The sequence below is a fragment of the Entelurus aequoreus genome, linkage group LG10, assembly GCF_033978785.1.
Source record: "Entelurus aequoreus isolate RoL-2023_Sb linkage group LG10, RoL_Eaeq_v1.1, whole genome shotgun sequence".
In the NCBI taxonomy this organism is placed as follows: domain Eukaryota; kingdom Metazoa; phylum Chordata; class Actinopteri; order Syngnathiformes; family Syngnathidae; genus Entelurus; species Entelurus aequoreus.
Genome location: NC_084740.1, coordinates 41,536,940 through 41,551,939, shown reverse-complemented (window position 1 = coordinate 41,551,939; position 15,000 = coordinate 41,536,940). Strand labels below are relative to the sequence as shown.

At 32.3% G+C, this 15,000-nt stretch overlaps 2 protein-coding genes across 2 annotated transcripts in view; one reads left to right on the top strand and one right to left on the bottom strand.

The window, feature by feature from the left end:
* Nucleotides 1-12,901, top strand: part of stoml3a (stomatin (EPB72)-like 3a) — a 19,127-nt gene extending 6,226 nt beyond the window's left edge. The window contains exons 5-7 of the mRNA XM_062060886.1: nucleotides 2,306-2,509; nucleotides 9,574-9,708; nucleotides 12,431-12,901. Of these exons, the coding sequence (XP_061916870.1) occupies nucleotides 2,306-2,509; nucleotides 9,574-9,708; nucleotides 12,431-12,622 (531 nt within the window). The 3' untranslated portion in view covers nucleotides 12,623-12,901. The remainder of the gene's footprint in view (nucleotides 1-2,305; nucleotides 2,510-9,573; nucleotides 9,709-12,430) is intronic.
* The window catches only part of mtus2b (microtubule associated tumor suppressor candidate 2b), a 65,172-nt gene that overhangs the window by 1,192 nt on the left and 48,980 nt on the right, over nucleotides 1-15,000 (bottom strand). The gene's annotated exons all lie outside the window — the stretch shown is intronic.

Below are 15,000 nucleotides of genomic sequence, written 5' to 3'. Positions count from 1 at the left end.
AACAAATAACACACCTCTTTAGTGTATTTGCTGGTTTTTCATGAAAAAAAACAGCTACCGTAATTTCCGGACTATAAGCCGCACCTGACTATAAGCCGCACCAGCTAAATTTAGGGGAAAATACAGATTGCTCCATATATAAGCCGCACCCGACTATAAGCCGCAGGGTTTTGATGTGTAATTACCGTAGTATATAGGGGTTCCTGCTACCACGGAGGGGATTGTCGGGACAGAGATGACTGTTTGGGAACGCAAAGCGTCCCATTTATTAACAATAAATCTTTCAATCATTCAATCAAACTTTCACATCTTTGACATGGCGAACAGCATTCGTGCAGAGTACAAATAATACAACGGTGCAAAGTAATACAAAGTGCTCGCCTGTACGTTATCAAAATAACCAGCCTACCGGTATATAAAAAGTCAGTCTTTAATCATTGTGTCATCGTCTTCCTCCTGCGTACTAAAACCACCGAAATCCTCTTTGTCGGTGTCGGAGAAGAACAGGCCGTAAATAAGCCGCACCCTTGTATAAGCCGCAGCGACCAGAACGAGGGGAAAAAGTAGCGGCTTATAGTCCGGAAATTACGGTATTTGCATTATGGCTGTCAGCGAAGAAAAATGAATAGATTAGCCGTACCGTTTTATTATGAGTTATTTACACAGAAATATTTTGTAAATGTTTATTTATATTTATTATTTATATATTATATTTATTTATATATATATATATATATATATATATATATATATATATATATATATATATATATATATATTATATTATTTATATATATATATATATATATATATATATATATATGTATATATATATATATATATATATATATATATATATATATATATATATATATATATATATATATATATATATATATTTATACCTTAATTGTTCCCAAACGGTGTCTGTAACAGGGCAGTAAAACGGCTGATCGAACAAAACAGAAGTCATGGTCATGGACCCATTAGCTGTGAAAGCTACTTTTTAAATCAGCTAAACAGACTCAATAACTCCACGGTGACGTTTTGGTAAATTTACTGAGGAATTTGTGAAACTGAAACAATACAAAAAGAGCGCCATCGTATTAGCATATTAGCTAATGCTACCGACGCTAGCTTAATTATATTACGATAGCACGCAAAAATATGCATGAAAACACTCCTGCAGACATCACACATGGGACAGTTTAGTAAGTAAGAATTGTTTAAGTTATATTGTAAAACTTACAAACGTTGCTCGGAGTGATGAGGGAAGAATCCATATGAGTAGAAATGCTATGGACGGCTAGAAGACGGAACGGCACCTCTACTTCCGATTGAAAGCACTAAATGGAGTACTTGTCCAAAAGATGGCGCCGTAGCACAAACAATAACGCACCTCTTCAGTGTATTTGCTAGTTTTTCATTTGAAAAAAACAACTATTATGGCTGTCAGCAAAGAAAAATCAATAAATTAGCCACACCGTTTTATAAGCCGCAGGGTCCAAAGCGTAGGAAAAAAGTAGCGGCTTATAGTCTCGAATTTACACAAGATACCATATGAACTTATCTGTTGCACTAGCTCGATGCTAATTTGCATGGATATCCCATATACATGCTACTTATTAGCATTAGCAATTTTACATGGCAATTTCAACACCTCCAAATGTGTTAATGAGAACTACAAGATGCACGTTACATTCAAACAGCTGGTGTGTGAGAACAATACTTACAGTACAAATACTTTTTAGGTTTAAAAATTAGCTCACTGTCACATTCAACTTAATGGCAAAGACTACTTCCTGACCACAGCTCATACCCAAAAGTGTAAGAAAAATAAATATAACATCTTGACAACACGTTTTTTTAGTATCATCCGACTGGTAAATGTTGACAAATGTAATTAAATGAATAATAATAATAATAATAGATTTTATTTGTAAAAAGCACTTTATATTGAGTAAACAATCTCAAAGTGCTACAGTGTATTAAAAATAATAATAATAAATAATAAATAAAAAAAGATAATAAAGAAATAAATAAAAATAAAAACTAGAACAGCCAAATAGCTATAGCTAGTATGCACATATTTTTTAAAAAAAAGGCTTTTTTAAAAAGAAGGGCTTTTAAGCCTTTTTTAAAAGCATCCAGTCTGTGGTGCCCTCAGGTGGTCAGGGAGAGCGTTCCACAGACTGGGAGCGGCAGAGCAGAAAGACCGAATGTTTGTTACCACATCAACACAAAAGTAGTCCAGGGATTTGCTACCAAATGTGAAAAGTACCCATCCCCAGGTGTGTTGTCTCAGATCCTGACCAAAGACTCGGTGACGGTGAGCGTGGACGGCGTGGTCTACTTCCGCATCGAGTGTCCCATCTCGTCCGTGGCCAACGTGTCCAACGCGCACTCGTCCACGCGGCTGCTGGCCCAGACCACGCTGAGGAACGTTCTGGGCACCAAGAACTTGGCCGAGCTGCTGTCCGACAGAGAGGGTATCTCGCTCGGCATGCAGGTGATAAATATTGAACATTGGTAGCACAAAGTTCATACATCATGCAGAGTTGGAGCGGTTTTTCGCGTGTGTCAACTCGGTTTTGTTGCTAACGTATTTTTCGGAGTATAAGTCACTCCGGAGTATAAGTCGCACCGGCTGAAAATGCATAATAAAGAAGGAAAAAAACATATATAAGTCGCACTGGAGTATAAATTGATTCAATGTTGAAAAAAAATTTTTTAAGTTTGAATATTTTTTATTTATTTATTTATTTCATTTTTTTATAAATGGTTTTAGCTGCAACTTTCTAAAAAATTTAAAAAAACATTTAAATTACAACATTTTTAGATACAATTTTTTATACATTTTTTTAAAAAAAAAAACCCAACAGTTTTAGCCGCAACTTTATAAAAAAATATATATTTAAGTTTGAAAATTGTTTTGATAACATTTTGTAGAATATATAAAAACATTTTTTTTAACTGTTTTAACTTTCTAAAAAAACTAATAGTTAAGTCTGAACATTTTTTAAATAAAATGTTTTAGATAAAAAACGGTGAAAATTTAAAAAAAAAAATAAAATAAAAGTTTGAGCCGCAACTTTCTAAAAACAAAAATATTTCAATCTGAAATTTTTTTAGATAACATTTTTTGTAAACATTTTTTTTACAAAAAAAACCTGTTTCAGCCGCTACTTTCGAAAAATAACAAACATTTACCGTATTTTTCGGAGTATAAGTCGCTCCGGAGTATAAGTCGCACCGGCCGAAAATGCATAATAAAGAAGGAAAAAAACATATATAAGTCGCACTGGAGTATAAATTGATTCAATGTTGAAAAAGAATGTTTGAAGTCTGAATATTTTTTTCATTTTTTTTTTCAAACTGTTTTAGCTGCAACTTTCTAAAAAATAAAAAATAAACATTTGAATTAGAACATTTTTATACAATTTTTAGAATTTTTTTTTTTACAAAAAAAACAAGTTTTAGTCGCAACTTTCTAAAAAAATATATTTAAGTTTGAAAATTGTTTTGATAACATTTTGTAAAATATATAAAAACATTTTTTTTTAACTGTTTTAACTTTCTAAAAAAACAAATATTTAAGTCTGAACATTTAATAAAAAAAAAAAAATTTTAGATAACAAATTTTGTAAACATTTGATTTATTTTCATTTTATTTTTTTATTAAATCAACATAAAAAACACAATATATACATTATATATCAATATAGATCAATACAGTCTGCAGGGATACAGTCCGTAAGCTACAGTCTGCAGGGATACAGTCCGTAAGCACACATGATTGTATTTCTTTATGACAAAATAATAATAATAATAATAATTTGTCCGTGGGACAAATTTTCAAGCGTTGACCGGTCCGCAGCTACAAAAAGGTTGGGGACCACTGCCCTAATTAACTTAAAAACCAGAGAAAACTGTGTTGTGTGTTGTGTTGTGAAGTCCCCTAATGGTCTAAAAGCGACAGAAAACAGTGTAAGTGTTGTGAAGTCCCCTAATGAACATAAAAACCAGAGAAAACAGTGTAAGTGTTGTGAAGTCCCCTAATGAACTTAAAAACCAGAGAAAACATTGTAAGTGTTGTGAAGTCTCGTAATGAACTTAAAAACCAGAGAAAACGGTGTAAGTGTTGTGAAGTCCCCTAATGAACTTAAAAACCAGAGAAAAGGGTGTAAGTGTTGTGAAGTCCCCTAATGAACATAAAAAGCAGAGAAAAGTGTGTAAGTGTTGTGAAGACCCCAATGAACTTAAAAACCAGAGAAAACAGTGTAAGTGTTGTGAAGTCCCCCAATGAACTTAAAAACCAGAGAAAACAGTGTAAGTGTTGTGAAGTCCCCCAATGAACTTAAATACCAGAGAAAACAGTGTAAGTGTTGTGAAGTCCCCTAATGAACTTAAAAACCAGAGAAAACAGTGTAAGTGTTGTGAAGTCCCCTAATGAACTTAAAAACCAGAGAAAACAGTGTAAGTGTTGTGAAGTCCCCTAATGAATTTAAAAATCAGAGAAAACAGTGTAAGTGTTGTGAAGTCCCCTAATGAACTTAAAAACCAGAGAAAACAGTGTAAGTGTTGTGAAGTCCCCTAATGAACTTAAAAACCAGAGAAAACAGTGTAAGTGTTGTGAAGTCCCCTAATGAACTTAAAAACCAGAGAAAACAGTGTAAGTGTTGTGAAGTCCCCTAATGAACTTAAAAACCAGAGAAAAGGGTGTAAGTGTTGTGAAGTCCCCTAATGAACTTAAAAACCAGAGAAAAGGGTGTAAGTGTTGTGAAGTCCCCTAATGAACTTAAAAACCAGAGAAAACGGTGTAAGTGTTGTGAAGTCCCCTAATGAACTTAAAAAACAGAGAAAACAGTGTAAGTGTTGTGAAGTCCCCTAATGAACTTAAAAACCAGAGAAAACAGTGTAAGTGTTGTGAAGTCCCCTAATGAACTTAAAAAACCAGAGAAAACAGTGGAAGTGTTGTGAAGTCCCCTAATAACTTAAAAACCAGAGAAAACAGTGTAAGTGTTGTGAAGTCCCCTAATGAACTTAAAAACCAGAGAAAACAGTGGAAGTGTTGTGAAGTCCCCTAATGAACTTAAAAACCAGAGAAAACAGTGTAAGTGTTGTGAAGTCCCCCAATGAACTTAAAAACCAGAAAAACAGTGTAAGTGTTGTGAAGTCCCCCAGTGAACTTAAAAACCAGAGAAAACAGTGTAAGTGTTGTGAAGTCCCCTAATGAATGTAAAAACCAGAGAAAACAGTGTAAGTGTTGTGAAGTCCCCTAATGAACTTAAAAACCAGAGAAAAATAGTGTAAGTGTTGTGAAGTCCCCTAATGACATAAAAACCAGAGAAAACGGTGTAAGTGTTGTGAAGTCCCCTAATGAACTTAAAAACCAGAGAAAACGGTGTAAGTGTTGTGAAGTCCCCTAATGAACTTAAAAACCAGAGAAAACAGTGTAAGTGTTGTGAAGTCCCCTAATGAACTTAAAAACCAGAGAAAACAGTATAAGTGTTGTGAAGTCCCCTAATGAACTTAAAAACCAGAGAAAACAGTGTAAGTGTTGTGAAGTCCCCTAATGAACTTAAAAACCAGAGAAAAGTGTGTAAGTGTTGTGAAGTCCCCTAATGAACTTAAAAAAACAGAGAAAAGGGTGTAAGTGTTGTGAAGTCCCCCAATGAACATAAAAAGCAGAGAAAAGTGTGTAAGTGTTGTGAAGTCCCCTAATGAACTTAAAAACCAGAGAAAACAGTGTAAGTGTTGTGAAGTCCCCTAATGAACTTAAAAACCAGAGAAAACAGTGGAAGTGTTGTGAAGTCCCCTAATGAACTTAAAAACCAGAGAAAACAGTGTAAGTGTTGTGAAGTCCCCCAATGAACTTAAAAACCAGAAAAACAGTGTAAGTGTTGTGAAGTCCCCCAGTGAACTTAAAAACCAGAGAAAACAGTGTAAGTGTTGTGAAGTCCCCTAATGAATGTAAAAACCAGAGAAAACAGTGTAAGTGTTGTGAAGTCCCCTAATGAACTTAAAAACCAGAGAAAATAGTGTAAGTGTTGTGAAGTCCCCTAATGAACATAAAAACCAGAGAAAACGGTGTAAGTGTTGTGAAGTCCCCTAATGAACTTAAAAACCAGAGAAAACGGTGTAAGTGTTGTGAAGTCCCCTAATGAACTTAAAAACCAGAGAAAACAGTGTAAGTGTTGTGAAGTCCCCTAATGAACTTAAAAACCAGAGAAAACAGTATAAGTGTTGTGAAGTCCCCCTAATGAACTTAAAAACCAGAGAAAACAGTGTAAGTGTTGTGAAGTCCCCTAATGAACTTAAAAACCAGAGAAAAGTGTGTAAGTGTTGTGAAGTCCCCTAATGAACTTAAAAAAACAGAGAAAAGGGTGTAAGTGTTGTGAAGTCCCCCAATGAACATAAAAAGCAGAGAAAAGTGTGTAAGTGTTGTGAAGTCCCCTAATGAACTTAAAAACCAGAGAAAACAGTGTAAGTGTTGTGAAGTCCCCTAATGAACTTAAAAACCAGAGAAAACAGTGTAAGTGTTGTGAAGTCCCCTAATGAACTTAAAAACCAGAGAAAAGTGTGTAAGTGTTGTGAAGTCCCCCAATGAACTTAAAAACCAGAAAAACAGTGTAAGTGTTGTGAAGTCCCCCAGTGAACTTAAAAACCAGAGAAAACAGTGTAAGTGTTGTGAAGTCCCCTAATGAATGTAAAAACCAGAGAAAACAGTGTAAGTGTTGTGAAGTCCCCTAATGAACTTAAAAACCAGAGAAAATAGTGTAAGTGTTGTGAAGTCCCCTAATGAACATAAAAACCAGAGAAAACGGTGTAAGTGTTGTGAAGTCCCCTAATGAACTTAAAAACCAGAGAAAACGGTGTAAGTGTTGTGAAGTCCCCTAATGAACTTAAAAACCAGAGAAAACAGTGTAAGTGTTGTGAAGTCCCCTAATGAACTTAAAAACCAGAGGAAAACAGTATAAGTGTTGTGAAGTCCCCTAATGAACTTAAAAACCAGAGAAAACAGTGTAAGTGTTGTGAAGTCCCCTAATGAACTTAAAAACCAGAGAAAAGTGTGTAAGTGTTGTGAAGTCCCCTAATGAACTTAAAAAAACAGAGAAAAGGGTGTAAGTGTTGTGAAGTCCCCCAATGAACATAAAAAGCAGAGAAAAGTGTGTAAGTGTTGTGAAGTCCCCTAATGAACTTAAAAACCAGAGAAAACAGTGTAAGTGTTGTGAAGTCCCCTAATGAACTTAAAAACCAGAGAAAACAGTGTAAGTGTTGTGAAGTCCCCTAATGAATGTAAAAACCAGAGAAAACAGTGTAAGTGTTGTGAAGTCCCCTAATGAACTTAAAAACCAGAGAAAATAGTGTAAGTGTTGTGAAGTCCCCTAATGAACATAAAAACCAGAGAAAACGGTGTAAGTGTTGTGAAGTCCCCTAATGAACTTAAAAACCAGAGAAAACGGTGTAAGTGTTGTGAAGTCCCCTAATGAACTTAAAAACCAGAGAAAACAGTGTAAGTGTTGTGAAGTCCCCTAATGAACTTAAAAACCAGAGAAAACAGTATAAGTGTTGTGAAGTCCCCTAATGAACTTAAAAACCAGAGAAAAACAGTGTAAGTGTTGTGAAGTCCCCTAATGAACTTAAAAACCAGAGAAAAGTGTGTAAGTGTTGTGAAGTCCCCTAATGAACTTAAAAAAACAGAGAAAAGGGTGTAAGTGTTGTGAAGTCCCCCAATGAACATAAAAAGCAGAGAAAAGTGTGTAAGTGTTTGTGAAGTCCCCTAATGAACTTAAAAACCAGAGAAAAGTGTGTAAGTGTTGTGAAGTCCCCTAATGAACTTAAAAACCAGAGAAAACAGTGTAAGTGTTGTGAAGTCCCCTAATGAACTTAAAAACCAGAGAAAACAGTGTAAGTGTTGTGAAGTCCCCTAATGAACTTAAAAACCAGAGAAAACAGTGTAAGTGTTGTGAAGTCCCCTAATGAACTTAAAAACCAGAGAAAAGTGTGTAAGTGTTGTGAAGTCCCCTAATGAACTTAAAAAAACAGAGAAAAGGGTGTAAGTGTTGTGAAGTCCCCTAATGAACTTAAAAACCAGAGAAAAGGGTGTAAGTGTTGTGAAGTCCCCTAATGAGCTTAAAAACCAGAGAAAACGGTGTAAGTGTTGTGAAGTCCCCTAATGAACTTAAAAACCAGAGAAAACAGTGTAAGTGTTGTGAAGTCCCCTAATGAACTTAAAAACCAGAGACAACAGTGTAAGTGTTGTGAAGTCCCCTAATGAACTTAAAAACCAGAGAAAACAGTGTAAGTGTTGTGAAGTCCCCTAATGAACTTAAAAACCAGAGAAAACGGTGTAAGTGTTGTGAAGTCCCCTAATGAACTTAAAAACCAGAGAAAACAGTGTAAGTGTTGTGAAGTCCCCTAATGAACTTAAAAACCAGAGAAAACGGTGTAAGTGTTGTGAAGTCCCCTAATGAACTTAAAAACCAGAGAAAACAGTGTAAGTGTTGTGAAGTCCCCTAATGAACTTAAAAACCAGAGAAAACAGTGGAAGTGTTGTGAAGTCCCCTAATAACTTAAAAACCAGAGAAAACAGTGTAAGTGTTGTGAAGTCCCCTAATGAACTTAAAAACCAGAGGAAACAGTGGAAGTGTTGTGAAGTCCCCTAATGAAAACAGTGTAAGTGTTGTGGAGTCCCCTAATGAACTTAAAAACCAGAGAAAACAGTGTAAGTGTTGTGAAGTCCCCTAATGAACTTAAAAACCAGAGAAAACAGTGGAAGTGTTGTGAAGTCCCCTAATGAAAACAGTGTAAGTGTTGTGGAGTCCCCTAATGAACTTAAAAACCAGAGAAAACAGTGTAAGTGTTGTGAAGTCCCCTAATGAACTTAAAAACCAGAGAAAACAGTGTAAGTGTTGTGAAGTCCCCTAATGAACTTAAAAACCAGAGAAAACAGTGTAAGTGTTGTGAAGTCCCCCAATGAACTTAAAAACCAGAAAAACAGTGTAAGTGTTGTGAAGTCCCCCAGTGAACTTAAAAACCAGAGAAAACAGTGTAAGTGTTGTGAAGTCCCCTAATGAACGTAAAAACCAGAGAAAACAGTGTAAGTGTTGTGAAGTCCCCTAATGAACTTAAAAACCAGAGAAAATAGTGTAAGTGTTGTGAAGTCCCCTAATGAACATAAAAACCAGAGAAAACAGTGTAAGTGTTGTGAAGTCCCCTAATGAACTTAAAAACCAGAGAAAAGGGTGTAAGTGTTGTGAAGTCCCCTAATGAACTTAAAAACCAGAGAAAACGGTGTAAGTGTTGTGAAGTCCCCTAATGAACTTAAAAACCAGAGAAAACAGTGTAAGTGTTGTGAAGTCCCCTAATGAACTTAAAAACCAGAGAAAAGTGTGTAAGTGTTGTGAAGTCCCCTAATGAACTTAAAAAAACAGAGAAAAGGGTGTAAGTGTTGTGAAGTCCCCCAATGAACATAAAAAGCAGAGAAAAGTGTGTAAGTGTTGTGAAGTCCCCTAATGAACTTAAAAACCAGAGAAAAGTGTGTAAGTGTTTTGCATGCATTGTGTGCAGGAGTCTCTGGACGAGGCCACCAACGCGTGGGGCATCAAGGTGGAGCGCGTGGAGATCAAAGACGTGAAGCTACCTCAGCAGCTGCAGAGAGCCATGGCGGCCGAGGCGGAGGCCAGTCGGGAGGCGCGGGCCAAGGTCAGACACTCTTTACACAAATACTTAGTTACTTTTACTCTACTTGTCAGAGTAGTTGTAATGCAACATGTACTTGGTCAGTAGAAATGTTCACACTAGAAGAATCCCTCAAGTTTGGCCCCCGGGACCCAGAAGGGTGTCAGTCAGGACAATATTGAAAATATGTCATATTTTTTTAACATTTAAATTTCTAGATCTTTCGGTCGAAATGAAGTTTATTTTTATTTGTTTTATGCCTTTTTTGGGGGGTCAAAATCTTGTTATTTTCTGAGCAGTAACAGTTTAAAAAAAAGAATCCCATTTAAAATCTTGGAGATCCAAAAGGGTCCCCACCCGTAAAAGTGTTAAAAAGAAATCATACATTATTTTTTTTAAACTTTCTACACTTAAATGTCAAGATCAACTTCAGATCTGTCTGTCGAGTTTTTATAATTTTTTTATGTTTTTAAAAAAAAGAATTGTTTATTGCCTTCTTGTCCAAGAAACTGTTTTATTGCAGTAACATAAACATACAATATTTTCCCCAAACGATTTTCAATGTGGAATATTTGATGTGAAGTAATTGGAGCCTTAAATATGTCAATAATTCATAACATACATTTTAATACATTATTTATTTTGGAAAAATGACAAATAAAAAAATCCCACTAAAATTCTCAGGGATCCAAAAGGGCCCCACTCATAAGTGTTTTTTTTTTTTTACTTTAAATGCAATTTCAGATATATTCGTGAATTATACATTTTTATTTATTTGTTTATTTTATGCCGTTTTTGGCATTAAAAAAAAACTTTTTTATGGCTGAAACACAAAATATGCAATATTTCCCCGCCAATTAAAAACAAATTTGAGTAAAATAATGTGAATTAATAGGAGCCTTGAATAGGCCAATAATTCATAATAACATTGATTTTGATTCATTATTATTTTTTGAACAATGACAGTTTTTGTATTTAAAAAAAATCCCACTATAATTCTCAGGGATCCAAAAATAATTCATATTTTTATTTTTTTATTTATTTTTTGCTTTCAGTGCTTAAATCTCCAGATCAATTTCCGTTCTGTCTGTCAATTATACCTTTTTATCACTTTTTTTAATTTTTTTTAATTTTATGCCACTTTGTTTTTTATATTTAAAACACTAAATATGCAATATTCCCCCCCACCCCAAATGTTTTTAAAGTGGAATATTTGATGTGAAGTAATTGGAGCCTTAAATAGGACAATAATTGATAACATTGATTTTAATTCACTATTATTTTTTAAACCATTTTAAACAGTTAAAAAATATATCCCACTACAACTTTTGGATGATCCAAAAGTGTCCCTCATAAAAGTGTTTTTTATAACTTTTTTTTTTTTTTTTTAAATATTAGTTTTTGAACAATGACAGTTTATATATATATATATATATATATATATATATATATATATATATATATATATATATATATATATATATATATATATATATATATATATATATATATATATATATATATGTATATATATATATATATATATATATATATATATATATATATATATTCTGTAAATCCCACTAAAATTCTCAGGGATCCATTTTTGAAACTTTTAAATGCTTAAATCTCCAGATCAATTTCAGATTAATCCGTCAATTATAAGTTTTTATTACATTTTTTGTTTATTCTATGCCATTTTTGTCATAGTATGTTTAAAACAGAAAATCTGCAATATCCCCCCCCCCACCCACATTTTTTAAAGTGGAATATTTGATGTGAAGTAATTGGAGCCTCAAATAGGTCATTAATTCACAGCACCGTTAATTTGAATTCATTATTATTTTTGAACAATGACTTTAAAAATCCCACTAAAATCTTTGGCTGAGTCCCCACTCATAAAAGTGTTAAAGATAAGTCATAATAATTTTTTTGTTTCACTTTTAATGCTTAAACATCGAGATCAACTTCAGATCTGTCAAATATAAGTTTTTATTACCTTTTTCTTTATTTTACATCGTTTTTGTCAAAGAAATCTTTTTTTTTTTAATGAAAACAAACAAAATATGCAATATTTTTCCCAAAAAGTGGAATATTTGATGTGAAGTAATTGGAGCCTTGAATAGAATAACTTATAACATTGACGTTGATTCATTATTATATTTTGAGTAATGAGTTTTCAAGAAAAAAAAACCAGCCTGCATGGCAGCTTTGTGATATTAGAGTCAACAGTTCAACTTTTTCTTGTTACATTTCACCTGTTTGCCCTCTTATTTCAATTTTTTCCAACAGTATTTATAGAATGTGCCGCAAGCCGTTAAAACATGAGCTGGGGGCCACAAATGGCCCCCGCGCCGCACTTTGTACACCCCTGGTGTAAAGTACAGGACAAAGCTGAAATGTTGACACTAGGATGTTTTTTCCCCCCAAAATAAAACCCATAGATAACTTTGTTGCTCAGAAATGATACGGAGAACCGATAAACTTATTTCATAATATTGTAACTAGATGAATATTTAAAAGTAATTTATGCACAGGCATTCCTTTGGGGCAGCTTCTTTTAGGTCGGCTTTCAAAACACTGTTGTAGCCATTCTGGCAGTTCAGGTGGCGGATACGGTTTGATGTGTTGAAGCGGGATGTTTTTTTGTTTTTTTTACCTGCAGCTATTTTTTTTTTAGGCTGTATTTTGACTGATACTTTAACTTGAGTAGTTTGTACGCGCTGACGTGTGTTTGCTGCGTCAGCTGATCTCGGCGGAGGGCGAGATGAAGGCCTCCCGGGCCCTGAAGGAGGCCTCGCTGATCATCGCCGAGTCGCCGTCCGCCCTGCAGCTGCGCTACCTGCAGACGCTCAACAGCATCGCGGCGGAGAAGAACTCCACCATCATCTTCCCGCTTCCCATCGACATGCTGCAGAACTTCATGCAGAAGAAGTGAAGCATGCTGGGAAGTACCCTTGCTTTTACTTGTCGGCCCCTCCAGGATTTTGCTGGCTTTTTTCGTGATTGTCACAGCTTGAAACGCTTGAATTTTTAGAATGTTGCGGCTAAAAGTAATTTTTTTCTAAAAAAAAAAATTCTAAAAAATGTTATCTAAAAAATGTTCAGACTTAAATATTTGTTATTTTTAGAAAGTTGCGGCTAAAACTGAAAAAAAAAAAAAGTTTCAAAATAAATGTTATCTAAAAAAATTTCGGATTAAAATATTTTTTTTTTAGAAAGTTGCGGCTCAAGCACGTTTATCTAAAAAATGTTCAGACTTAAATATTTGTTATTTTTAGAAAGTTGCGGCTAAAACTGTTTTAGTAAAAAAATAAAAAATAAATAAAAAAAAAGTTTCAAGATGTTATTTAAAAAAATTTCGGATTACATTTTTTTTTTTTTAGAAAGTTGCGGCTCAAGCACGTTTATCTAAAAAATGTTCAGACTTAAATATTTGTTTTTTTAGAAAGTTGCAGCTAAAACAGTTAAAAAATATATATATTTATATATTCTAAGAAATCTACAATTTTCAGACTTAAATATTTTTTTTTTCAGAAAGTTGTGGCTCAAACAACACGTTAATCTAAAAAATGTTCAGACTTAAATATATATATATATTTTTAGAAAGTTGCAGCTAAAACAGTTAAAAAATATATATATTTATATATTCTAAGAAATCTACAATTTTCAGACTTAAATATTATTTTTTTAGAAAGTTGTGGCTAAAACTGTTAATTTTTTTCATTTTTTTTAAATGTTTCAAAAAAATGTTATCTAAAAAAATTTCAGATTACATTTTTTTTTTTTAGAAAGTTGCGGCTAAAACAGTTAAAAATATATATACATATTTATATATTTTACAAAATCTACAAACAATTTTCAGACTAAAATTTTTTTTTTTTTTAGAAAGTTGCGGCTAAAACTGTTTTTTTTTCCAAAAAAAAAAAATTTCAGATTAAAATATATATATTTTTAGAAAGTTGCGGCTCAAACAACACGTTTATCTAAAACTGTTTTTTTTTTTCCAAAAAAAAAAAAATTCTAAAAAATGTTATCTATAAAAATTTCAGATTAAAATATATATTTTTAGAAAGTTGCGGCTCAAACAGTTAAAAAATATATATATATTTATATATTCTACAAAATCTACAAACAATTTTCAGACTTAAATTTTTTTTTTTTTAGAAAGTTGCGGCTAAAACAGTTAAAAAATATATTTATATTTATATATTCTACAAAATCTACAATTTTCAGACTAAAATTTTTTTTTTTTTTAGAAAGTTGCGGCTAAAACTGTTTTTTTTTTTTCCAAAAAAAAAAAAATTCTAAAAAATGTTATCTAAAAAAATTTCAGATTAAAATATATATATTTTTAGAAAGTTGCGGCTCAAACAACACGTTTATCTAAAAAATGTTCAGACCTAAATATTTGTTTTTTTAGAAAGTTGTGGCTAAAACAGTTAAAAAATATGTATATATTTATATATTCTACAAAATCTACAAACAATTTTCAGACTTAAATATTAATTTTTTTTTTTTTCAAATAATAAAATGTTTCAATTTTTTTTTATAAACAACACGTTTATTTAAAAAATTTTCAGACTTAAATATTTGTTTTTTTTAGAAAGTTGCAGCTAAAACAGTTAAAAAAAATATATATTTATATATTCTACAAAATCGACAAACAATTGTCAGACTTAAATATTAATTTTTAAAAAAATGTTGCGGCCAAGACTGTTTTTTTTTTCCCCAAAAAAAATCTTTCAAAAAAATGTTATCTAAAAAAATTTCACACTAAACTATTTTTTTTTTAGAAAGTTGCGGCTCAAACAACACGTTTATCTAAAAAATGTTCAGACTTAAATATATAAAGTATATATTTTTAGAAAGTTGCGGCTAAAACAGTTAAAAATATATATATATTTATATATTCTACAAAATCTACAAACAATTTTCAGATTTAAATATTTTTGTTTTTTAGAAAGTTGCAGCTAAAACTGTTGTTTTTTTTCAAAAAAAAAAATTCAAAATTTTTTCATCTAAACATTTTTAAACTTAAATATTTTTTGTTTTTTTTAGAAAGTTGCAGCTAAACTGTTTAAAAATTTAAAAAAATAAAGAAATTATAAAAAATATTCAGACTGGTTTTTTTTTTAACATTGTATCAATATGTGATTTTATAAATTTGTTATCAACATTTTAATAATATGATTTAACATGATTGCAACAAAAATTGTAAATCAAACTTTACACTAGATGACAGTAAAAGCACATACTCAGGATTGTCAAAGTACTGTACTATTTTTTAAATTATAACAAATAGTAATCATTTAT